This window comes from Bacillus rossius, assembly GCF_032445375.1.
Source record: "Bacillus rossius redtenbacheri isolate Brsri chromosome 4 unlocalized genomic scaffold, Brsri_v3 Brsri_v3_scf4_2, whole genome shotgun sequence".
NCBI classification, from domain to species: domain Eukaryota; kingdom Metazoa; phylum Arthropoda; class Insecta; order Phasmatodea; family Bacillidae; genus Bacillus; species Bacillus rossius.
Genome location: NW_026962011.1, coordinates 16,043,037 through 16,070,932, shown reverse-complemented (window position 1 = coordinate 16,070,932; position 27,896 = coordinate 16,043,037). Strand labels below are relative to the sequence as shown.

General features: G+C 39.0%; 1 protein-coding gene across 2 annotated transcripts in view; it reads right to left on the bottom strand.

The window, feature by feature from the left end:
- LOC134542461 (cytochrome P450 6a8-like) overlaps positions 1–27,896 on the bottom strand; it is a 61,497-nt gene that overhangs the window by 21,076 nt on the left and 12,525 nt on the right. For both annotated transcript variants that reach the window (XM_063386761.1, XM_063386762.1), the window contains exon 2: positions 1,316–1,495. In XM_063386761.1, the coding sequence (XP_063242831.1) occupies positions 1,316–1,495 (180 nt within the window). The remainder of the gene's footprint in view (positions 1–1,315; positions 1,496–27,896) is intronic.

Here is a 27,896-nt window from a genome sequence, read left to right as displayed (position 1 = left end):
CCTCTAAGCGCAAGGCTCTGAAACTGGCGCGCAAGTCTTCTCGTCGAGCATGGGGCAACTATGAAATTCGAGCAGTAACCATATTATTAGAAATGGCAATAAGGTGTAATGCAAATTCCCTGAGTGCTTTCAATAATCTGTACCGGGCGTTTTTAGTATATATATATTATTCTGAAAACAATCGTTTTAGCCGTTTTCTGTGTAAACATCTTACATATTGATATGCGGCATTTGGTAGGAGCCATTTCGTGAAAATGGAAATGATGTTCATGAAGGGGAATGTGATACAAAGATGAAGGACCCACATGTAGCAACATAAATCTCTATATAGACACTTACATACACATAACGGTACATACCAAACGTATTGGTGTGTTAAATAAAACTTCATGATAGTGAAACTACCCCAGAATATATTTGGTAAACTAAAGTAGTCATAGTAGGAAGTAATCTTAAGTTTTAAAATACTAGAGAAAATAAGCAACTACTACATTTACTACATATTCTCCATCCACTTTATCAGCGGGCTCGTTAGCACAACAGTAGAGCGCGAGCTTAATAATTTCAAGAGATGAGGTTCAAATCTCGTAAAAGTAATTTTTTTAACTTTTTTAAATAACAATGTGATATAACTTTATGTTATAATAGTAGAGTCAGCTCAATATGGTTAAGCTTTGTTTGTAGTAATTATTTACATATTGATTTCAGTTTTTTTAAGCAAAACTTATACAAATATATACTTAGTGGTATAATATGTGTTTTAAAATAATTCAGGTTAATATTTCAGTAATGTGTGCAGAAACTTTAAATTATTAACTGCTTTATGTATTTCTACAATAGGGACAGTGTTTTCATACAATTCCTGGTCAAAAATCAGGTCCGAAGCTGGGGTTCAGTAATTTTTTCATGTCCTTATCACTTTTATCGAAGCAGTTTATAATAGTTTTAAATTTCAGTTTGTTTCATGTTGCCATCTGCGGATTTTGAGGGAGAGCAACGTTAAAGATACAGGCAGCAAATTCTAGCAGCAAGCTCAAAAAGTAAATGTGTGATTCGTGGCTATAAATTTTGGTATGTACTTGAAAAGGTTATATTTTATTGATCAGAATATTTATCATGCTCTGCAATATTTTAAAGAATTTTACTTTAGATTTCGTGTGCGAGTTACTTATTATAATTTTAGTTGCAACATGAACTATATGGGAACACACGAATTTGTTCGTTACCGAGGTTAGATGTTTACACATCCCTGACGAGTACTAAACGACTCTCTCACATTTTTTTTATTTTTTTATTTTTTTATTTTATTACTCACTTCGTATGCTTCGGCGAAGCTCTTCCGCTGGCAAATGACGTCCCACACTATCCCCATCGGAAAATGCATCGTAACGTAAGGCATGCCACGTCTCTTCCAGTACGTGAAGGAATACCAGAGGTAGGAGAAGACCACAGCAGCAAGCAACGCCGCTACTTGCAGAAGCAGCCACCAAGTCATCTGCAAAGAATAAAATAAAATGTACCCCTTCTCCCATTAGAACTAATTTAAAGGCTTGCCCTGGCATGTTCATCAAATATTGTTGTGGGACACCACCACAAAAAACTATTTCTGTTTTATTTTGCTTCATATTACTATATCGGTGAAACATGAGATGGCTGTACAGGAACTTGGTAGGAATGATTTATACTTGATTGTTTTATGCATATGTTTTTACAATTTATGATTGCCTGTGTGTCCTCCAGAAAATCCATGCCCAAAATGATGTGAATCAAATCAGGTATAACCCAAAAAATTCTAACCCAAGAGAATTGGTGGATCTTAATGTGGAGTCTAACCGTAACTGACACCTGCTTCCTTTTTTCCCATCAGCGAGTTTTACCTCGACCCTTCTCTTCAGTTTTAAGCCTTTTCAACAAACTTATTTCCTATGGATTTTGTACGTGACTTTGTTTTCTAGCAAGAAAAAGGCAAAACTAGTAGAAGTGCTGCAAAATTGTGTTAAATTGTTTTTTTCTGACGTACCGTAAGCAAGCTTTTAAAAGAGACAAGACTGCGCCTAAACACAAAATCCAAAGCCACGTCGCATGTTTATTTACTTTGTTAAAGCTGTAGGACGTCTGTAGTTGTATCCTAAGGATGTTGGGATGATCCATGTAGTTAAGGTAAATTTCGGAGGAATTATAGTACATATCGTCATTGGCATGGTGAGACGTGCAGAAAATTTTACCTTTGATTTTGCTTCTAAGTCCAAAGGTCCCAAAACAAATTTTCATCGGAAACGTTTTATATGTATATAAGGAGAGAGCGGGAGAGCGGGAGAGAGGGAGAGAGGGAGAGAAAGAGAGAGGTAGTGCGTGTGTATAAAGACTATTCCATAACTCAACGTCCAGCCGAGAAAAGTTGATAGTCCAATTATTCACAGTTATATATATAAAACCAAAATTCCAAAATAATCTTTGTTTTTTTTAAAAAAAAAAAAAGGATTTTTCCTTTAAGATTCTAAATCATAAACCTGCAACAAATTATTAAATACTGCAACTAATGTTTTTCTACATTATCATAAATAGCCTTAGTATTGATAATAATTCAAAATAAAATAAAAACAAAACTAGTCCAATTTATTACAGATATATTAATGGTATATTTTGTTTGAACACCTAAGCAACTTTGATGTTTATAAAATAACTTACAAACTTTTACTGTAATTAATAATTAAATTGCAATTTCAACGGTTTTATAAAAAAGTTATATCACACCTTTGCACATATACTAAAAGTAACTTACGAAACCAAAGTAGAAAATTGAATTGATTGCTATAAATTATTTTTTGTATTGAAATGTAAAATGCCTTTTTTCAGACTATCATTTTACTAAATTAACTTTAAAGGCTTATTTTGCTAAGACAATTAATAGAGCCAAAAATGATTTCCGTCAGTATTGTCCTAGTACAAAACAAGATCAAGTGAAATATTGGGACGCTGGTCAAAATATGTTAACTTGAATTTGGACACGAACTGATTAATGAATCAAAAAGAGTATTTACTTAGGTACCTACTAACGTTAGAAGTTACACTTATAAGGCATTACCAAAATGTTTACTTCAAACATTTTAAACACAACTTATGACACTAAGTATATGTAGGTTTATTTGTTTTTGCTCGAACAGAAATCAATTTGTAAATACTTGCTAAAAATAAACCTTGACCATATTGATCTGGATAAAAAAAATTAAGATTAAATAGTAAAAATTTCATTTCTACATTATTTTACTTAAACATGGCGACGAATATATGTATGATAACAATTTGTTGTCGTCTCTCTCCAGGATGATGACGCTGCGCCATCTCTTCAATTCAATGTTAACATTGTAAATCCAGGTTTTTAAAGTGTTTTCAGGTTTTCAATATTTCTTTTTATTTATGATTATAATTATAAAATAAATATTACTATAATTATAAAAAAATATTGAAGATCAGTTGTACATTTATAACGTTTCAAAATTTACACCTATGTGTGGTGTTAATTCTGCGACATTTACAAAAGCTATATATATATACACACACACACACACACACACACACACGATCTGCCACGCGTGTCCGCAATCTTTTCGAGGTTGTTGACACTTCCACATATGGCAGCACAGTGGTTACACATTTGTTTCATTTGACTTCCTTTTCATTCACGAAATTACTGCCAGCAAATGCCGTAAAATTTCAAAAAAAAAAATAGTTAAGACTTTGTTATGAATAGAAGTGAGATATTCGACTAGTTAATAGATTCATCTTATGCTAGTTGACGCTTGAAACAAGTTACTTGTGATGTCATACATTTAAGTAGTTCTGTTTGTACTAGAACTCTATCCTGTGTCCAGTGTGTGTACTGTGTGTTCATTGTGTGTGTGCTGTGTGTTTATTGCAAGTCCAGTGTGTGTACTGTGAACAGGGCCGGTCCTAGGGCGGTGCGAGCGGTGCGACCGCACCAGGGGCCATCAAGGGAGGGGGCGCCGGAATCAACCGACACATGAGACGAACGACGGTGACGATCGGTCTCACGGGAAAATGGACGAATTGAGGTACCCGCCCTCCGAAGTCACGGTGTCAGATCTCCAAATTGAATGAATCCAAATTATAATGATTATGTGTACGACAGCTCTTTTAACGTGGCTCATTCGTATTACATTACTAGCAATTGTTTATTTACATCCTGTGTCCCACAGGTTACAGTGGCGCTTTATCCGGCCGTTACTTGAACTGCTTGGCGCCTGAGTCTTCCAATTTCCAGTCGTTCATTAGGGGCAAGTGGGGCGCGGGGTTAAATTTCGTCCGTCACTTGTTTCGCTAGGCAAGCATTGTCTATTGAATTGCCAAGTCGTTCAAACATGCGCGAGTGTATATCTGTGTTGTACAGTGTGTGTGTCGTTAGATTATTACAGAAGAATTCTTAATAGAAAACAGAAGTAGGTAAGTATTGTTTATATAAGTTCCTTTCTAGTAGTGGAGCACAGATGCGGATACCGATTAATCGCATATTAACAGCAACGTATCCAAAGTTTTGTAAATATGACGTCTTCGTGCATGTTCGGCGATGTTTGTTTTAACGAATAAGAAATACATATTGCGACAAGACGTTGGCGACACTTAATTTCCATACATATACATTGCATTGAAATGTTATTAACGTTTACTTGTTCTAAACGTTCACAATCGTTCTGAAATTATCTCCGTTATTTTAGTACAGTTATTTTCCGATAAGAATCTTAACTTATTTAAATGTTAACATATGATTATACACAAAGGCCAAACATGAATAGCGTAATAATTTATTACCATATAAAGCGGACGTTTCAAGAATCGGTAATCGGTAAAGTCATATCAGTGCACCACTACTTTCTAGTGTATTCTGTGGTACTGCGATAACACATATCCACTTATCAACGAACGAAACCGCACGGCGAGATTAAACACGGTGTCTTAGGCATTTAATGATTACGCGCGTTTGTCGAGTACGTTTCTCCTTGGAGCCCGATGTACTGCGCTTTTGTAGTGTATTTATTATAGTGTATGTATGGTAGCTTTTGTATGGAAGTGATGTACCTGTTACGTAATAACTATTATTTAATCTTTGCCTATACTGCGTTTTATATATAAGGTGGTAAAGGTGTAGGTACTAGTTTGTTTTAACAAATTTGTATAGGCCTACTATATATTATATATCACTCTTGTTAAAGTTATTTATTTTTTGTCCAATAACTATTAAAAAACGTTTTGTCTAAGGGCCTGTTTTACTGCCTTTATTTAAGTGACAATTAGCGTAACTGAGTTTTTACGTATTTTGAATGGAAAATAAATGAAAAATCAATCAGTTATACTAACTGTCAGTTAAATAAAGGTGGTTAAAAACAGGTCCGTAATTAATTAAAAGTGCAAAAAACGGGTTTTTAAATAGTCCCTGATCTTAAATAAAGGAAAAAAACTTAATTTAATTATTTTATAACTGGCTACTGCCGGCGATTTCGATCGCGTGGGTCCGTGGGAATAGATTATCGCACATCAGAATTTAAATCTTTAACTCAAGTATGTCCTATTCTATGTCACTGATTTCCTGATATCATGTATGTAACGAGTGATGGTTAAATGTGTCTTTTACAGATTAAAAAACAGGTCACAGTCTTCAAAAAAAAATGTCTGGTGCACAAAACTTAAAAAGGAAACGGATAAAGCAAGCCGAAAATGAAAAATCTGCAAATTTGCTATAAATATTTTTGAGAGTCGAAAAGTTATCTGACCCTTCATCACCAGAACTTCAATATCAACAAGCAATAGAAGAAGACCCGCTTGAAAAACGTTCTGATTTTGAAGATACACAGCACCATTTTCAAGAAGATTTAGCTGTTCCTGGAACCTCATCTGCATCTCAAAATATTACAGAAGAAGTTGTAACTGATGAATCGTTATCATCATCTTTTAAAGAGAGAAAACTAGATGATATTTCAAAATGGCCGCTTATTAATGACTCTGCAACAAAAGATGAAATACTTCTTCGAGGCCCTGTTTGTAATGAAATGAACAACGAAAATTACCCAAAGAATTGTGACGGTCGTCATTTTTCAAATTCGCATTTTGAAAAAGTAATGCCAAATGGGGAGATTTTTAAAAGAAGATGGCTCGTGTACTCTAAATCTGCAGATATAGTATATTTTTTTGCTGTCGTTTACTCAACACAAACCCCAACTCTAATTTGGGAACAGAAGGATTTGACGACTGGCGGCACTTATCAACGCGTCTCAAAACACACGAAACATACTCAGATCACCGACGTGTTTTGAACAGTTGGATACAAGCATCGATTAGGTTGAAGAACTGTAGCGGGATAGACAAACAATTACAAAAACAGATTGAAGATGAGAAATCGAGATGGGTTGCTATCCTCGAAAGAATGATGTCGATAGTGTTCTTCTTGGCAGGCAATAATTTGGCGTTTAGATGGAGCTCTGAAACATTATACACCCCTAATAATGGCAACTTCTTGGTGCAATTATTAGAAAATTTTGACAATGTGATGATGGAGCACCTCCGCCGTGTTGTAAACAAAGAGACTAATGTCCACTATTTCAGCAAACGCATTCAAAACGAATTAATTGGCTTACTTGGAAGTGAAGTTCGAAATAATATAGTGAATATGGTAAAGTCAGCTAAATACTTCTCCATCATTATGGACTGCACTCCTGATGTAAGCCACATTGAACAAATGTCACTAACATTCCGGTTCGTTGACGTTAATGAAGAAGAAGTGGAAGTGCGAAAGTGTTTTGTTGCTTACAAGCCAGTAAGTAACTCTTCGGGAGCAGGACTCACTGGCCTCTTTCTTGATTCGATTGTACAAGAATTTGATTTAGACATGAACGATTGTAGATGTCAAGGCTACGATAATGGAGCGAATATGATAGGAGTGAACAAAGGTGTACAAACCAGAATTTTAAACCTATATCCTCGGGCATTTTTTAATCCATGTGGCTGCCACAGCTTGAATTTGGTGATAGCAGATGCAGCCAAAAGTTCCGTTAAATCTGTTTCTTTATTTGGATTTCTCCAAAGACTATTTGTTTTAATCTCTGGATCAACCAAACGATGGGAAGTGATATCCAAGCACATAGACGGATTATCATTAAAAAAAGTTTGCGAAACTCGCTGGGAGAGTAGAGTTTCTAGTCTTGCTGCTGTACGCTTTAACTACACTTCAGTTCGTGAAGCCCTTCAAAATCTTCATGAAGAAACTAATGACTCAGTTGCAGCATCAGAGGCATTGTCGCTTATTCAGAATATGGAGCAATTTGAGTTCATAATTACAATGGTGGCTTGGTATGATATATTGTTTCAAGTAAACATTGTAAGTAAAGCTATGCAGTCTGAAACTATGGACTTACCAAATGCATCGCAATTACTGAAAAACTGTTCGGAATTCGTGAAAGAGTACCGTAGCTTTTCCTCAACTCTAATTACAGCTAAAAAAAATAGCGTCTCTAGCCGAAATAAACCAAGTTTTTAAGGCAGTCCGATCGCGAAGAAAAAAACTGTTATTTGAATACGAAGCCTTAGATGAAACACCAACTGATCCGGAGGAATTATACAAAATGAACGTTTTTTACCCGATGATAGACACAATTGAGAATACATTGGTTACACGTTTTCAACAACTGTCAAAATTCAATAATACATGGTAATTTTTATACGACATTAAAATAATTCTAGAAAAATCCATGTTGGAAAAATCCTGTGCTGAATTGCAAATCACTTTAACCGATGGAGAAAAATGTGACATATCTGGTCATGAATTGGTTGAAGAACTTGTGAGCCTGAACCCATTACTAAGACATATTCAGTCAGGAGAGCCAATAAAAGTACTTCGACTTATAAAAAAAATGATTGGCAAGATATTGTCCCGAATGTATGGACAGTGCTTCGTAACTTGCTAACTGTGCCTATAACTGTTGCCAAAGGATAACGAAGTTTCAGTAAATTAAAACTTATAAAAACCTACCTACGGTCTACTATGTGACAGGAAAGACTGTCCGATCTTGGAATTTTGTCTATAGAAAATGCTATTGCCCAAAAGTTGAATTATTCTGACTTGATAAAAAAAATTTGCAAGTGCTAAAGCTAAAAAAGTGATTATCTAGGTATTTTTTTAATATTTTTACTACATGTCTACATACTTTTTTATTAATGTTTGCATGGAACATAGAATAAATTAAAGTTGACAATCATTATATTTATTATTATTATTATTTGTCATTTGTCCACTACATCTATCACATATAGGTAATCGCACAAACTGGTCAAACGAACATTTCTAAGATTTGACATTTTAGACAGCAGTAATTCGGCTTAATAATCTGAGGCGGCTGCTTTTTTTGGTGGAAAATTAAGCAACCAGTTTAACAATATTTTTTTTTTATTTAGAGGGGCGCCATTTTTAGATCTCGCACCACCTAAAAATTTTGATAGGACCGGCACTGACTGTGAATCCATTGCGTGTACTGTATGTTCATTGTGTGTTCTTGCGTGTCCAGTGTGTGTGTACTGCAGGGGCGTAGCCAGGATTTTATTTTGAGGGGGGGGGGGGGGGATAAAACATTTGGCTATTCACCCACCCCCTTTACGAAGCGGGGTGGCCGGGGGTCCTCCCCCGGAAAAAATAGGATTTTTACGTGCAAAATGGTGCTATTTTAGCAGTTTTCATAATATAACATTGAATATTGTTCTGCTGTAAACATTATTGAATTTGAATATTAAAATAACACAAATTACAAACTCAACTCAGGTAAAAAAAAAACCTTCCTCACATTTCGGGGGGGGGGGGGGGGGATGGATCTCTATGATCCCCCCCCTTCCCTACGCCCCTGGTGTACTGTGTGTGTACTGTGTGTCCATTGTGTGTGTATTTTGTGTTCTTTTCTTTTGTTGATGGCGGAAAGTTTTAATCCAAACTTTCATTAATTGAATTTTTTTAATTTTAATTTTTTTCCGATTTTCTAACATAAAAAATACGGATTTTCAAGATGGCGACCGTAACTATAATTGCAACAGTTACATAACAATTCAAAATGGTGGCCATGGCAGCCTAATTGTCAAGGTCATGACCTCGGCGGCTTATGGCGGCTTGAAGATGAAGACTTTAAGTAGCTATGCGGACAGTACAAGCCACTGGAATTTTTGAGGACTAAAAACGGGAATTTTTCCCTCAAAAAGGTAATTTTTCCTTCGAAATATTTCCGAATTTTTTAAGAATTTTGGCGGAGTTCACCCCCCCCCCCCCCTAAAAACAGGAAATTATGGCGAATTTTAAGTGACTATTTGGTCAATATTAAGTAATATTGAGTAGTAAAAAAAAATTTGAAGGTCAAGGTCAAAGTCATCCAAGATGGCCGCTGTGAAGTCAGAATCTAAGATGGTGGACATCGGCTCCAGCTCTACACTCCGACTCCAAGCGCAGGACCGGCCAATATATACTACTGACATTATAAACACTTAACTCTGTCTTGGGACAGCAATACTCAAAAAAATATTTTTTTTTCGGAGTATATTTTTTTCTCGATGAGCACCTATTCTAGGAGGTAAACTATTTTATCATGTTTCACATAATTATTTATGAAATGAACGATTGACAAAAATTCAGTTTTAAAGTTAAGTATGTTTCATTGTTAATAGATGTATTTTTCATTGCCCTTTTGTCATGTTTAAAGTTAGGTCATTTTTCACGATCTTTAAGTCAATATAGATAGCTTTTTAGATTGCGAAAACTTGTTTCGTACGTGAATGCACTGTTTTCGTAAAAATGTATGGAGTATGAATTCACTACTCTACGACAACAATATTTCAAACAACGAGAGAAAATCTGTGCCGATATTGCCCATTGTAATAAAATTGAGTTTTAATTTCACGAGCGTTCTTCAGGCCAAGCCGCTAGGTTCGCTGCAGTCAGGTGTCATAAGTGTTCCCCATGTTAAAATGCCTGAGTTTTCTATGTTGTTATACTAAAATGTTTGGTGTTACTGTTTGATGGTGTGGCCCGGCGCCAGCTCTCTCGAAAAGAGCAGCCTCCAGCAAGGAGGCAGGTCGTGGAACGTCAGGCCCGTGTAGCTGGCGCCCGCGCCCGGAGAACAGTGTTGTGCAGCAAGGCTTACCTGAGGTAGTCCACGTGTTATAGCCCGTGGACACGCTTCTACGCACCTCTCCCGCACACACGTGTACAGTACAAGGCAGGTGCATGTCGCCAGCCCCCCCACCTCCGCCGATCAGGATTAAATTTTGTCAGTGGTTTGTGCTCAGTTTGTGCTAGTTTGTGCCGCAAATTTAGGAGTTTGTGCTAGTCTGGTTAATGAGCTATTAATTAATTAAAGTGGGGGGGCTGGCGACATGCTAGCCCCCCCAACTCCACCGATAAGGATTAAATTTTGTCAGTGGTTTGTGCTCAATTTGTGCTAGTTTGTGCCGCAAATTTTAGAGTTTGTGCTAGTCTGGTTAATGAGATATTAATTAATTAAAGTGGGGGCCTAGCATGTCGGCAGCCCCCCCACCTCCGCCGATCAGGATTAAAATTTGTCAGTGGTTTGTGCTCAGTTTGTGCTAGTTTGTGCCGCAAATTTTAGAGTTTGTGCTAGTCTGGTTAATGAGATATTAATTAATTAAAGTGGGGGCCTAGCATGTCGCAGCCCCCCCGCCTCCGCCGATCAGGATTAAATTTTGTCAGTGGTTTGTGCTCAGTTTGTGCTAGTTTGTGCCGCAAATTTTAGAGTTTGTGCTAGTCTGGTTAATGAGATATTAATTAATTAAAGTGGGGGCCTAGCATGTCGCCAGCCCCCCCACCTCCGCAGATCAGGATTAAATTTTTTCAGTGGTTTGTGCTCAGTTTGTGCTAGTTTGTGCCGCAAATTTTAGAGTTTGTGCTAGTCTGGTTAATGAGATATTAATTAATTAAAGTGGGGGCTTAGCATGTCGCCAGCCCCCCCACCTCCGCAGATCAGGAATAAATTTTTTCAGTGGTTTGTGCTCAGTTTGTGCTAGTTTGTGCCGCAAATTTTAGAGTTTGTGCTAGTCTGGTTAATGAGATATTAATTAATTAAAGTGGGGGCCTAGCATGTCTCCAGCCCCCCCACCTCCGCCGATCAGGATTAAATTTTGTCAGTGGTTTGTGCTCAGTTTGTGCTAGTTTGTGCCGCAAATTTTAGAGTTTGTGCTAGTCTGGTTAATGAGATATTATTAATTAAAGTGGGGGCCTAGCATGTCGCCAGCCCCCCCACCTCCGCCGATCAGGATTAAAATTTGTCAGTGGTTTTTGCTCAGTTTGTGCTAGTTTGTGCCGCAAATTTTAGAGTTTGTGCTAGTCTGGTTAATGAGATATTAATTAATTAAAGTGGGGGCCTAGCATGTCGCCAGCCCCCCCCCCACCACCTCCGCCGATCAGGATTAAATTTTGTCAGTGGTTTGTGCTCAGTTTGTGCTAGTTTGTGCCGCAAATTTTAGAGTTTGTGCTAGTCTGGTTAATAAGATATTAATTAATTAAAGTGGGGGCCTAGCATGTCGTCAGCCCCCCCACCTCCGCAGATCAGGATTAAATTTTTTCAGTGGTTTGTGCTCAGTTTGTGCTAGTTTGTGCCACAAATTTTAGAGTTTGTGCTAGTCTGGTTAATGAGATATTAATTAATTAATGTGGGGGCTTAGCATGACGCCAGCCTCCACCTCCGCAGATCAGGATTAAATTTTTTCAGTGGTTTGTGCTCAGTTTGTACTAGTTTGTGTCGCAAATTTTAGAGTTTGTGCTAGTCTGGTTAATGAGATATTAATTAATTAAAGTGGGGGCCTAGCATGTCACCAGCCCCCCCACCTCCGCCGATCAGGATTAAATTTTGTCAGTGGTTTGTGCTCGGTTTGTGCTAGTTTGTGCCGCAAATTTTAGAGTTTGTGCTAGTATGGTTAATGAGATATTAATTAATTAAAGTGTGGGCCTAGCATGTCGCCAGTCTCCCCACCTCCGCAGATCAGGATTAAATTTTTTCAGTGGTTTGTGCTTAGTTTGTGCTAGTTTGTGCCGCAAATTTTAGAGTTTGTGCTAGTCTGGTTAATGAGATATTAATTAATTAAAGTGAGGGCCTAGCGTGTCGCCAGCCCCCCCCCCCCCCTCCGCAGATCAGGATTAAATTTTTTCAGTGGTTTGTGCTCAGTTTGTGCTAGTTTGTGCCGCAAATTTTAGAGTTTGTGCTAGTCTGGTTAATGATATATTAATTAATTAAAGTGGGGGCTTAGCATGTCGCCAGCCCCCCCACCTCCGCAGATCAGGATTAAATTTTTTCAGTGGTTTGTGCTCAGTTTGTGCTAGTTTGTGCCGCAAATTTTAGAGTTTGTGCTAGTCTGGTTAATGATATATTAATTAATTAAAGTGGGGGCCTAGCATGTCGCCAGCCCCCCCCCCCCCCCCCACCTCCGCCGATCAGGATTAAATTTTGTCAGTGGTTTGTGCTCAGTTTGTGCTAGTTTGTGCCGCAAATTTTAGAGTTTGTGCTAGTCTGGTTAATGAGATATTAATTAATTAAAGTGGGGGCCTAGCATGTCGTCAGCCCCCCCACCTCCGCCGATCAGGATTAAATTTTGTCAGTGGTTTGTGCTCAGTTTGTGCTAGTTTGTGCCGCAAATTTTAGAGTTTGTGCTAGTCTGGTTAATGAGATATTAATTAATTAAAGTGGGGGCCTAGCATGTCGCCAGCCCCCCCCCCCCCCCCCACCATCCGTCGATCAGGATTAAATTTTGTCAGTGGTTTGTGCTCAGTTTGTGCTAGTTTGTGCCGCAAATTTTAGAGTTTGTGCTAGTCTGGTTAATGAGCTATTAATTAATTAAAGTGGGGGGCTGCGATTTGCTAGCCCCCCACCCACACCGATCTCGATTAAATTATGTCAGTGGTTTGTGCTCAGTTTGTGCTAGTTTGTGCCGCAAATATCAGAGTTTGTGCTAGTCTGTTTAATGAGCTATTAATTAATTAAAGTGGGTGGGCTGGCGACATGCAAGCGCCCCACCCACACCGATATCGATTAAATTTTGTCAGTGGTTTGTGCTCAGTTTGTGCTAGTTTGTGCTAGTCTGGTTAATGAGCTATTATTTTATTAATTATTAAATAAATTATTTAATACAATTATTGTTTAATTGCAGTGTGGCTTGTAAGTCAATAATATTGATGAAATATAATTATTTTTTAAAAACTAATTAAAACATGCTTAATCAAAATTGAACTAAAAAGAAAAAAATAATCTTTAAATTTCTTTATGTTGTTTAACAGTGACAGAATTAAATACAACTCTGTATCACGATTTTTTTTTTAATAAGCTTAAAATAAGGATCACGAAATAAATAAAAACAATGAACTTTAATGAAAAAAAGCCTGGGGTGCTCTTTTTTTTCATTTTCATAATGACCTTGCTTGAACGAATAGACACTAGAGATAAACAATTAATGACAACTGATTTTAAGTACCCTTCGCCTATTTTAAAATAAAAAATCATTGTTTGGTTTATTTCTTGAATCTTATTTTAGGATTGTTAAATTTTTTTGCTAAACAGTGTTGTTGTTAATTCTGACGCTTTTGAACAACATATTAAAATTATAATTTTTTTTTAATTTTTAGTTAATATACAAATGAAAATGTTTCATTAGTTTTGAAATCTATAATTATTTTATTTTACTTTTTTTTGTTAAAATTGATTTTTTTTATTAATTCTTAGAAATGCTTACAACAAAGTTTTAAAAGTCCTCAAAATTTCGGGGGCAATAGACCTCTCACCTACCAAGGAGGTCCAATAGTGCCCGAAGGCCCCGGAAGTACATCAAAATTAATGTACTTTCATTGTCCCGACTTTAAAACTCGAGTTTCAATGGCATTTTCTTTGAGGGGGCAGTCGACCTTAGACAAATAAATCTCCCTCCATGCCCCGGACTTATGGATAAATAAAAAGCATGGTTATTCCTCATGGCGCCAAAATAGTGTTTTTGTTTGCATGTATTACCTCCCTCCCCCCCGTAACATTTCGGGTCATCAAAAAAACTGTATTGTCTTCTGAATTACATATACTTGCAAATTTTGAAATCGATACGACAATTAGAATCAAAATTAACAACGTATCTTAATTGTCCAAACTTTTAAAAAATCGGGGCAAATGACTTCTCACCTAAGGGTGGAGGGGATTTTGAGGACCCTGAATGGCTTGGAAACACTCTAAATCGAAAGAAAATCAATTTTTGAAATTTTGGAAAATTTTGTGTTTTAACATCTCCCTCCCTCCCCTCACCCCCACCCCTCCTCGACCGGTTTTCACAATTGAGAGGTGGGAGCAGTTGACTTCGGATAAATTTCCCACAATGTCCCGGACTTATGGATATACAAAAAGCATGGTTATTGTCCATAGCAGAAAGTTTTTTTTTGCCCCTTACCCCTACTCCCTTTTGAATTTTGTGTCAAAGTCATTAAATTACTGTATTTTCACCCAGATTACATATAACTTACTTACAAAGTTTAAAAGTGACATGACAATTAGAAGTAGGTTAAATTCGACTTCCAAGATTTGATTACACAGTTAGTTACAAGTGAAGCTAATAAAAATGTGTTAAAAAGAAACGAATTATTTTATCAAAAATATATATTTCTTAATAAATATAACTGTTCATGTGAAGTTTTTGGCCAAGTGTAAGTCCTACACGGAAAAATAATTGAAATAGCTCCTAAATATTTTATAAACTAAGCATCCCTGTTAAATTTTAAAGTTTTTAACATATGATTAAGCACAATAAATCATCATATTTATAATTTAAAAGCTTATGATTATCTGTACAAAAAATACAAAAGATTTAAAATAGTAAAAATTTATAAACTTTTATTAACAAACTAAGTAGTATAGGAATGGGGCTCCGGGCACAGGCTTCAGGCTGAGGATTGAAGATTGTTTACATTGTGACGTCACGGCGGCCATCTTGGATGAGTGTAACGGGACATAGCGTAACGGGACATAGCGTAACGGGACAAGTAGATCACGGCAGCCATATTGGATCCGCCATCTTGGATCCGCCATTTTGGATGACGTCATTGTGTTCTCGAAAATTCCGGCGATGTGTTTTCCGCCATTTTGAATGATGACGCCACCGTTGCAATTTGCGTTACGGCCGCCATCTTTAACTTTTTTATTTATTATCCGATTTTAATGAAATTTTTTTTAAAAATTATAAAAAAAATTAAATAATAAAATTTCAATAAAAAATATTTAAAAAACAAACATTTACGACACGGAGTTCGGAGACCTTGGTTCGAACCCGACGAGTGCAAAAAAAAAAATAAAAATGGCGACCGATCCTTCCCTCGTGGTGGGTGCTGGCAGACTGACTCCCACCACTTTTTTTCAAAGCATATATATAACATCATCTAGTATGACGTCATGACCGCCATCTTGTCTGCGATGCTGGAAGCCATCATCATTGTATCGTCGGCTAGAGTGCACCGACGCCATGTTAGTTTAATTCTTACCCGCTAGAGTGCAGTAATCATTTATTATTGCTGTGACACCCGCCATCTTGTCATTTGGCCGCCATCTTGTCATTTGGCCGCCATCTTGAAAATCCGCAATTATTTAGCTAGAAATTCGGGAAAAGTTACAAAATTCATTAAATAAATTTGTAATCTATATACTGATTGATTAGATCGAATAAGGTCCTTGGTTCGATCCCTGGCCGATACAAAACAACTTTAATTTAAAAAAATACTAAAAAAGTGTTAGGTGTGAGAAAATAAAAACACCGCAAGTTCTTTTAAAAAAACTTTTATTACATACTACACTACTACAAGTACAAAAAAAATACACAGACAAATTACTAAAGTCTTGTGGATTTCTCGATTGAAACAGTCTTCTTACTATACGGACTAAGTCCTTTACATGACTTTAAATGTCTATTCAGTTTATCAGGTCGACATATTGGTACACCACAATTTTCACACAAAGCCGAATTATCGACTTCATTAAAAGGACAGTGATATATTTCGTGTCGTTGTGCACTCTGAATATTTACCAATGTTTTGTTACAAAATATACAGCTTGATTCCGATGAATGTACAGCCAGTCTATCACAATTCCTGAGGTGCCGTTTTAATCTTCCATATTGTACAAACTTGCTTAAACATCTGTTGCACTGATATTTAATGCGTTCAGAGTTATTACTACAATTGTGTATTACATAATCACGTAATTTCAAGTTTTTGATCTTCTCGCAGTATGTGCAGCCGGATGATGGAACACCGTTGGATGCACCTTCCTTCATCAATGCCACTGGAACTGTTGACAACCATTGTAACACTGCTGACATGTTAACTTCTGAAGCCGTTGAGGTCTGCTCTGCAGAAGATGTTGCACGCGTCGAAATCTCCCGCTGTGCTGAGAGAGCAGGTGTAGCTGTAGACATCGTTGTCATCGGGCTCTGCACTGATGATGGTAGACCTTCGATCCAGGTTGGTGTTGATACTGGTAATGATGCCATCGAGTTCTCAAGAATAGATAGATACTGGTCCATTATGTTATACAAGTCTAACTACCCGAGCCGTTCATCACCACAGCCAGAGACGGACTGAAGTCCATATCACCTGGGGTCTCACTTATATAGTCTCATTAGCCGGTACAACACATGAGTCAAATCAATAACCATGTTCATTATACGTCTCGGAGCATTTTTTATAATGACGATGTAAGCTATCGAGACGTGAAATTAGTTTATTGCACTTTTTGCACTGAAACAGTATTCTTTGAGCATTATTCTGACAGCTGTTTCTTTCATGTCTGCGCGCATTTGAAGTTCTAGTAAATGATGCGTCACAATATTTGCATTGATGCGATGTATGCTCTTCATTACTTGATGTCTGGAATGCAGATGATAAAACGTCAGCTGATGGTGGAACAGCACGTATCGTCGTCTCCTCTGCAGCAGGTATCGGGATCTTCACAGCTGTCGACACCTCAGCCATTGAGCTCTCCGCTGCCGTGGTCTCCTCTGCAAATGGTATCGGGATCTCCGTCTCCATCATCGTTGCTACCATCGAGGTCCCCGCTGCGGTCGGTAAACATTCTATTCCGGTCGACATAACTAAATCTCACAACAATTAATGGAGAGAGCACGTCCGTACTGCACCGCGGCCAGAGGTGAACTGTGGGTCCAGTCGTCTGAACCTCGCTTATATACCTGTGGTCTACTGGTATACTACATGAGTCAAAATATTGTCTGTATTAAAAGTTTTTTTATTAGGTACCTAAAAATTGTAGAAATAAAAAACACACGCGTTCAAGTTTTACACATTTATTTATAAAAAGTACACAAATACATATTAGGTTAAGGAATCAAGCATTTTCACAAGCAAAGTCTTTAATGCCGCACGAACTGACTCGTCGACTCCGGTTCCAACTGGTTCGTTGACTCCGGTTCCAACCGGTTCGCCGGTCATGGTATCAGGAACACAGGTTTCCAGCTGGTCATCTTCTGCAACGTCGACAACTCCGACAAGACATGGTCGGTGACGTCTGTGACCACGTCTACGCCTGGGCTTTGGCTCAGTGCTAATTGGGACAGATTCACTGCCTGAACTGCGACGAAGAGACGCACACCGTTTGGACGTCTGCGTATAAGCATCACAGGTCGCAACAGGTTGCAACACGTCCATGTTTGGTGTTGCACGTGAAGACGAGGCGACTACCTCAGCGATGCTAGCAGGAAGGATTGTGTGTGGTCTCATGTGATAGACGACACAGTTTCCGGGTTCGCAACAATCTACCAGCTGCTGGGTCGGTTCGTAGGACACAGGAAAGTGCGCAAACCGCCAATGCTGAGCGCCTCCATCACAGGTTTCTGTATATGTACGTAGATACCCGGAATCCCAGTAGCTGTACTCGACACTGCTGAAGCTAGGTCTTGCGCTCACGTACACATTAGCAGGATGAAACGTAAACATCTTCTTGCAGGTCGAACGTCAACTGAAAGCACGTACGTAGGTACGCCATTTATATATGCAGGCTCCTACTAACACTGTGTGTGCCATTTCTGCATTAACTGCGAGTTTGTACAGGCACAGACACGTTCAAACTTGTCACGTGGCTGCATGTCATATATTGAACATAGTTTGCGCAGGGAAGGACAGCCGTAGTCGGTCTGTATATCTACGATTTCAGCTGCTCCGTCGTCACACAACTTGCTCAGCCATTTCTTCTGTTCAGGTCCGGCAACGTAGATTATTTCGTTTTGCAGTAGTAAATCTTGAAGTGTGTTTTTCACTTGGTGGTACGGAATTTTTCCTTCGTCCCACTCTAGTCCGTGATAATATTTACATAGCCATTCGTTCGACCGTTTATTTTTTTTGTCTAGTAGTTTCCACGGATACGGAGGTCGGAAGCTGCGGGTTCGAGTCTTGTCTCCAGAGGTGACGCTAATTTCCTTGAGCACGAATCCATTTTGACTCTGGAAACCTTGCAGGTTGCAGTACATGTTGTCACTAGCAATGCTCGGTCGTAACTAAACTATTATCGAAAACGAAACAGTATTAATGTCAGGATTTTCACAAGTTTGTCTCGACAATTGTACGATGCAAGCCGATCGTGAAGTATCAGACAAAAAGCATAGGTGTTTGGCGGAATATTTCCGCTAGTCGTTATCTCGATCCTACAGTCGATGATGTTTGAATTTATTCGATCATCCTGTTTGGAAACGTCAAACACCATTAACGGTGCCTTGTTCTTGAAACTGTCGGGACTCAGTATTGGTGACTGTCTCCGCCCATAGTAAGCTTGCTGAAACTTGGCATACATTTGATATGCTAGAAGGAATCTTCCACTTTCAAAATCCATGTTCATGTCAACGTACGGATAACTTTCGCTGTTTAAAAATATTTTTACATTACGTATTTGACAGTTATCGAATACGGAGCGACTTACTCCTGCATTGAGCTGTCTTCCGGTCTGAAGCCCGACGATGATGTATCTTGGTTTTTCCGTAGCGAAGCTGGACTTTACTATCCAATTGATACGCTGACTATGAGGCAAGCCAGGATAAGTTTCCAGGCTCCAGGATCGGAATGGCACATCGAAATTCTTGCCATTTTCTATGTTCTTCAACATCTTGACTCGTTCAACGGTGCTCACTTGGATGTGGGAAAGCATCCACTCGATAGACTGTAGTGTTAGCGAGACATCTTGAGGGTTTTCTGCAGCGGTGACAATTGCATTAATGTGCGTGTTGGCTAGAAGTAGTACGAGCTCTTGTTTCGAATTAATGATTATATGCTTGTAGTCCTCAGCGAATCCGAGAAGCATGGACAGAGGAACACAAACTTCGAACTTCCCTTCGGCATAAACCGGAAGCTTATATTCATCCTCGAGAGCCCAACCGGCCATCTTTGCAGCAGACAGTTCATTTGGCGTGAGCGAGAGGTAATTTTTCATAGCAGATGTTATGCCTACATCTCTCGTCTGGTCTACCTCGACACCATTGAGTACATAAGTAATGCGCTCGATTAGGTGAAGAATACCATTGCAGGATATTGACGTCGTTGTCGGGTGCGTACCATCCGCTTTTGTCAGCGTGCCTCTTATACGTAGAAATGACTGCGAAGGTAAAGTACAAATATCTTGGTGCTGTACTGCAATGCGTACTTCCGATGGTAGTGCGTACGGTCCGAGCAGGAAAGGCTGGTACTCGTGCAATTCCATTTTCGTAATGCTGTCATCAAAAATGACCGGATCTTCCACGTTGAGGATTTCGTCTTCCATATTTATTCGGCACTTGTCCAATACTGAGAAGATACTTTATGTTGTCAGGTGTTAATGCACCGATGTCTGGTAGAGAACTGTTCTTATTCAAGGCAATACGATTTCTTTTATAACTGTTCGGTGTTACGAACTTTATGCCCATCGCTTCAAGTGCAGACGTAATGTAATTTCTTCGTCTTGAAAATTCACCAATCGTCCTCGCTGGTCAACGATTCGGACGACGACTTCGTGTGCGCACTTCACGACGACTGGAACGTAAATGATACTTTGCGGTACTTCTACCAGTTTATATCCTGGCGGGACCATCGGCGAAAACTCGTGCAGCATGTTGCTTAGTCTTCCGTTGAGATACGTTCCACTTGCCAAATTACAGTTTATTCTTATGACATTCACAGGCAAAATGTTTACTGCGCGCGTAGATTCGTACGTTCTTCCCGTATCATAAACCTTTGATTCGAATCCGAGCAATGTACCTATGGTGCCAGGTTTCGTAAAGTCGACATTTTCACTGCATGTTAGAATGCTTTTTTGAGTGTTTGGATTTCCACGCAGTTGAAAGTCTACATCCTGTGGTAACATATCCCTGATGTAATTTGCAATGTCGTCAATTTCGTAAGAGCCAACAGGTAACTGTATTTCATGAGCGGTCCCATCGCTTTTCAGGAAGCAGATCTTGCAGTTTTCCTCGTCAATGTTCGGTATGGCATTATACGTTTGAAAATCTACGAGTCCGATACACCATTCTCCATCTAAATCCAGAGGCGGGAAATGAACCGCCCGCAGCTCAGATGCGTGACCTGTCAGGGTAAGTGTTATCGACATGACTAATAAATTATCATCACTGCACAACCTTTAAGTAGCAATTTTTTTTATTTGTCAGCTAATTTTTGTTTGTTAAAAAGCGAAGACACAAGTGTCCGCAATTTGTTTGATTAGGCCTCTGTTCCGTTTCGTAATTGTAAAACATCGTAGTGGTCCGGCCCAGGTACTGTCGCAGTTCGGGCGGAGGGCGTAAATTACCGAAACTGTCGTAGTAAGTTGCTTTTTTTCCAGACTTTATGTACGCCACCCAGTGCGTGCCGCGTCCCGACGACGTGTCTAAATTAATTATGGCGCACTCACGTGTGTTTGGCTTGCTGGGCAAAGTGTCTCGCATAAACACGCCGCGGAAATGTGGTATTTTCAGTTTGCGTGCGTACTTTATTAAATCTACATTGGTGAGCGGACGTTTCGGCAAAGAACTTAGGATTTTTTCATTCGTTTCTTCCTCATGCCTCGTCCTGTCTAGTGAGGTTGCAAGTAGAGTCCTGCGCCGTTTTTTTTACCGATGGCAATGGCTTCCATGCTGGCATTGTGTCGCTGTGCTTCTTTTAACTGCTTGCGCTCATTCTTCGAAGTGTTGACTGCCCGCACTATACCGCTCGTTGCACCGATGAGGCCGCCGAGAGCACCCAATGCAGGCAAAAGCAAAGGAAGAAATCCTCCTATAATCTTCTTGTCGAGAGTCTGTAATTTTTGCTTGGCTTTTTGCACGCCTGCACCAGTCTTGCGCTTCTTGGTCTTGCGTGAGTTAGTCTTTGACTTGATGGAGCTGGCTTGACGAGCACCCAGTCCTAATTTCGTCTTTGCCTTCATGATTTTAGATACGCCCCACGTTGCGATTTTCTCTCCGAGTCCCGCGTTCGACGATTTACTTATATCCTCGGCTTCCTGTGCCAATATCTCGTCGGCCCGGTGCCTGGATTCCAGATCCTTGCTTAATGAATATGCGATATCGTGCTGCTTGCACTTTTCGTCGAGTGAATTAATGCCCACGTCACCGCGAGCTAACCTTTTCGCTAGTTTAGTCCCGGGGCCGCAAAATCTGTAACCGGGAATGTGTAGCTCGAATGGTAGATTGTTTATCAGCGAGTTTACGAGTCCCGCGCCGATGTGTTTTTTGTTCTTACCTCTTCGAGACATTACGCACAACTGACCAGAAAGTATAAATACGCTTCTTTTATACAATTACTTTAGTACAATGCAGGTCGTCAAGCAAGACGTGTGTTTGCCCGTGCGCATTACGCAAGACGATGTATTTAGTGCACGTGAATCACGACATGGCTTACTGTTGCCTTCTCCCGTACGATGCATAATGGCGGGCCCGTCAAACTGTGGCAAGACGTGTGTTTTACTGAGTTTACTGGAGGAGCCAAACGGTCTTCGGTTCGAGAACGTTTACTTGTATTCCAAGTCGTTGCAACAGCCAAAGTACCAGCGCTTGGCCGCCGTTCTACGCTCGGTGGATGGTCTGGAGTATTTTCCGTTTAGCGATAATACCGATGTGGTGTCTACCGACAAAGCAAGGCCTAATTCCGTGTTTGTTTTCGACGATGTAATGTGCGAGAAACAAGGCATAATACAAGAGTACTTTTCCATGGGCAGACACGCCAAGGTAGACTGCGTTTACCTGTGTCAGACGTACAGTCGTATTCCAAAACATCTCCTGCGAGACAACGCAAATGTCATAGTTTTGTTTCGCATGGACGAACTTAATTTACGTCACGCTTATGATGATCACGTAAACACCGACATGACATTCCAGGAATTCAAAGACATGTGATCCTTGTGTTGGAAAGAAGAACACGGATTTCTAGTCATCGTAAAGGGCTGGACTCTATATAAGGGCAGGTACAGACGAGGTTTCGATCAGTTTATCGCCAAACATGAGTCATAGCATTTCGAAATTCGGTCGTAGCAGTCGAGACTTACGTACTGCTCTCAAGTCTCATGACGACGTTATCCGCAAATACATTTCGCTACTGGCTCAAAAAATAGACGGGGTGAAAAAGGAATTACTTGAGTACCTCGTTGCCATAGACCAGCGCGTGGAAGCTTCGGATTCTCGCATTCGCGACATGATCGAAGTATCGAATGCACAAATACGTGACGATCTGAGAACTTTTCAAAGTAGTCTGAAAGCATCACTATCTCACTTGTCAACAAATTAAGATTTGGCCAAACACAAGAAAGAAGTTTCTGCGATCGAATAAAAAAGTATAAAAGGAGGTCTTGCAATAAGTTTTCAGCCAGTACAATGTTGGACCTGGCCAGTGACCTTCATCGAGCTATACAGTCTGTTCGCGAAAAATATTTACTTGCTAGACGAACCAGACTTGCACGTGAGATGGAAAATGAGGAGATATTTAAACCAATCACTAGTCGCCTCGACGAACTTAAAAACAAGGAAGAACCAGTCATCATTGTGAAGACAGAAGTTGAAGATGAAATGCCGACTGTAAAGAAGAGAAAGTATGAACCGGATCGAGAAGAATAGGACTTAACAAGTACAGAGTCCATGCACAAGAAAAAAATACCGAAAAAGGGACATCAAGTTAATGCAATGGTCCGACCATACCTGATATCGTTTACGAGCCGGAATAATGACACGACCTACGAAGTGTACAGAAAACATAATAAATGGTTCCTCGGTGCTAAAGAAATAGAATTTCTACCAGGAAACGTCGTACGCGTAGCAGAGTTCAAAACGCGCGGGACTCCGGGTCTGTACGAATTGCTGTTTCGCAGGGAGCCTAAAGGATATTCTCACAACGACTTACAAGAGTACAAAAAACTGCTAGAGCTAACCAATGCACATTTTCACGATAACGATCCAGATAGTGGTGTATATAAAGACGTAGATCATGAAAAAATGGACATTCTCGCTAATCTCTTCAGTGAACTAACAATACATGGCGAAGGTTTAAAAAAGCTAGAAAGTGGTCAGACATTTGACTATGTATATTGGGACGACCCTAATGAATTAGTTGATCGCCTTAGAATTCTACATGCATCGCTTAGCGTAGGAAACTATTCGCACATCAACGAAATAGTCTCCATACTTGAAGAACTGAAGGAAGCCGGATACATACAATGAGTCGAACCGGAATCGCTCGCGAACTTCATGCTCCTGCTAGACGGAAATACCTTCGTCGCAAAGTCATAGTTCGTGGAATTGACGATTTATTCCAGGCGGACCTTGTTGAGATGATACCGTATTCCCGATTGAATAAAGGTTTCAAGTACACGTTGACAGTCATCGATGTTTATAGCAAGTTCGCTTGGGCTAGACCTGTCAAATCAAAGACTGCATCTGACGTAGCCAAGGCCATGAACAATATTTTGCGTGATGGACGTGTACCGTCGCACCTGCAAACGGACCTCGGGAAAGAATTCTACAATGCAACCTTCAAGGCTTTGATGAAGAAGTATGGCATCAAACACTACTCTACATTTAGTAATGTCAAAGCCTCCGTTGTCGAAAGGTTTAACAGAACTTTGCGTTCCAAGATGTGGCAGCAGTTCACGGCTAACGGAAATTACAAGTGGCTTGACATCTTGCCGAAACTAATAAGTGAGTATAATTCCACTGTGCATTCTACCACGAAAATGAAGCCAAAGGACGTAACGGACAATCGCTTGCTTCAAACAGTGTTTTCCAACACGAAGAAGAAAGATCCACGAAAGCGTAAAGCTAACGTCGGTGACATTGTGCGAATCTCCAAGCAGAAAGGTATCTTCGAGAAAGGTTTCACTGCAAACTGGAGTCCCGAACTTTTCCGTGTGACACATGTTCGTGAATCAGAGCCTAGGACCTACTACCTCGAAGATTTGGACCACAAACCTATCCATGGAGGCTTCTATGCTGAAGAGATTCAGCCTACGTTGTATCCCGATACGTACTTGGTGGAGAAGATTATAAAACGAAGAAATGGAGGGTCTTACGTCAAGTGGTGGGGCTTTCCACCTCGCTTTAATTCGTGGGTGGCTGATGCGGAAATCGAGAAATCCACAAGACTTTAGTAATTTGTCTGTGTATTTTTTTTTGTACTTGTAGTAGTGTAGTATGTATGTAATAAAAGTTTTTTTAAAAGAACTTGCGGTGTTTTTATTTTCTCACACCTAACACTTTTTTAGTATTTTTTTAAATTAAAGTTGTTTTGTATCGGCCAGGGATCGAACCAAGGACCTTATTCGATCTAATCAATCAGTATATAGATTACAAATTTATTTAATGAATTTTGTAACTTTTCCCGAATTTCTAGCTAAATAATTGCGGATTTTCAAGATGGCGGCCAAATGACAAGATGGCGGCCAAATGACAAGATGGCGGGTGTCACAGCAATAATAAATGATTACTGCACTCTAGCGGGTAAGAATTAAACTAACATGGCGTCGGTGCACTCTAGCCGACGATACAATGATGATGGCTTCCAGCATCGCAGACAAGATGGCGGTCATGACGTCATACTAGATGATGTTATATATATGCTTTGAAAAAAAGTGGTGGGAGTCAGTCTGCCAGCACCCACCACGAGGGAAGGATCGGTCGCCATTTTTATTTTTTTTTTGCACTCGTCGGGTTCGAACCAAGGTCTCCGAACTCCGTGTCGTAAATGTTTGTTTTTTAAATATTTTTTATTGAAATTTTATTATTTAATTTTTTTATAATTTTTAAAAAAAATTTCATTAAAATCGGATAATAAATAAAAAAAGTTAAAGATGGCGGCCGTAACGCAAATTGCAACGGTGGCGTCATCATTCAAAATGGCGGAAAACACATCGCCGGAATTTTCGAGAACACAATGACGTCATCCAAAATGGGGGATCCAAGATGGCGGATCCAATATGGCTGCCGTGATCTACTTGTCCCGTTACGTTATGTCCCGTTACGCTATGTTCCGTTACGCTATGTCCCGTTACACTCATCCAAGATGGCCGCCGTGACGTCACAATGTAAACAATCTTCAATCCTCAGCCTGAAGCCTGTGCCCGGAGCCCCATTCCTATACTACTAAACTAGTCATTTAATAATACTAGTCTAAGATCTAGTTTTCGCTAACAGATAGTTACATGTATTTATTAAATTTTAAATACAATATTATATAAATATAAATATCAGTAAAACTTATCATTGACAGTCATGCATGACACAATTAATTGAAACCAAGAAACCGTAACATATTACAATTGTTTGATAAAGTTTTATTCAGATGGGATTAGTTAAATTTAATCATTGATATATCCAGAAATAATATATATTAAACTTGGAAGTTGTGATGTATAACTCTTCACACATATGTGGTGAGTATCGCGGGGACAAACTCAAACCCTGAAATGACTGACAATTGTGAGTACCAAGTTTCACTAAAGTAATCTGGAGATCATTATTACATGGAAGATTCACGAACGTTAAACTTATTTTTTGATCTTGAGATTTACCTTGCCTTCTTATATACCAAGCGTACTTCTGTAGATAAAATAAGTACATAAATTTTAACACTTTCAAATTTCAAGGTTTTACATTAAACATTTTTACAAACCTACATGACTTTCATATACTATCGTTAAGATACACAAAGTTAATAATCTAAAAATCTAAACAAAACCTAATTTTCTAATGACAATTTGTAAACAAAAAAAACAAGCCATATTTAAATAAAAATTACACTATAAAAATTGATTACTATAACATTTTGTATGACGATTTACAAGTGAAAAACATAATAAAGATATTTACATGCTGTACATATCAAATATTTGCATACACACATAAGATATTTTATTTTATAAAAAATTCTGATTTATTTTTAACACAGCCAGTAACACGCAATTTCCATTACATAATTGAAATCAACTAAAGTTGTTTTATAATAGGTAACTTTGGTATTTTTTGAGAAGGAACTAAATAGTGTAGAGTAGCAACTCACAGTTCAATATTTGGGTTTTTTTTATGATGCTAGAGGAATTGCACAAATCGTTGTATATCTCCCATTGCTGATCTGGTCTCAGACAACATGCAAAATAATGCCCTACAACATTTAGCCCCAATTGCCTATTGTATCTTCCAGAGTCTGAACATGGCGTCGTTGCAACTATCCCTCGAAAGTAGTAGGTGCAATTGGATTTCTTCAAAGTAATTGATCTGGGGAGATTGTGGAGTGCTATTTGGAAAGGATATACTATGTCTGAAGGATTTTCTACAACCGAAGAATTAACAACTTCAATCACTAAATGTTGCTCAGAATCAGTCACTGTAATTGTCTTCAGGCCACCGCAGTTTTCTGAACACTCTACCTCTATATCGGTGAGTAATTGATCAACATAACTCTCCAGGTTATTTACAGAGTGGGTCTCCATAGCTATAGAAATTACTGCTTTTTCAATTCTTCTGTTTGCCATGCATTTGGTGTTTGTGCATACAATTGTTTCAATGAATGAAGGAAATTTTTCTAAAAGTCTACTGGCCATCGAAATTGCAGTTGAAGTTGAGTTAATTTCAATTAACTTGTTGGACAGAGAAGAAGATGAGCAGAGAGATTGTAAAACATCAGCTCTACATTTGTAAGTCCCAGATGTGATAGTATTATGTGATAGATTTTCAACAATCTTAAAAAGAGGGATATTCTTATTTCCTGCTATGAACTCTTTGAAACGTACACTGTCGGTGTAAGATGTAGCTAACACCTGAAGAAAAGAATCGAACGCGCATGTGTTAGTTAAAATAACTTTATTTCCATGCAGGGATATGGCTTTCAGGCTGTTGGCTCTGTTGCCATTTTTAAGTAAGCCTACTGGAAGCGCAGCACATGATGTCGTGGACGTACCTGGCTCTGCAAATTCGTTGCTAGGTTCCAAATAAGAAAATCGTCGCCTCTTTTTCGGTGGAAGTGAAGCCAGCCCTCTCCAGTTTTCTTTTGCAGTGTCTTCGTGAATATCTATATTAGATGTGGAGCTATTTTCTTTAGTGTAGAATGTATGGAGAGTACCATTCCTTACACATTTCACGCATATACGTTTCTCGCCATACCCTTCTTCAGAATTTTCATATGGGAGTGAACATTCAGTAAATGCAACATGGACAGGAATGCCGCAGACGCAACAAGTGTGAGCACCTGTTGGCAAATCACCTCTGGCACATGCAAAGCATTTATTGGGTTCATTGATGAGCGTATGTTGTGTATCAATCGCCACAGTGTTTTCAGTACTTAATTTTTTATTTCCAACTTTCTTTGTTTCGTTTTC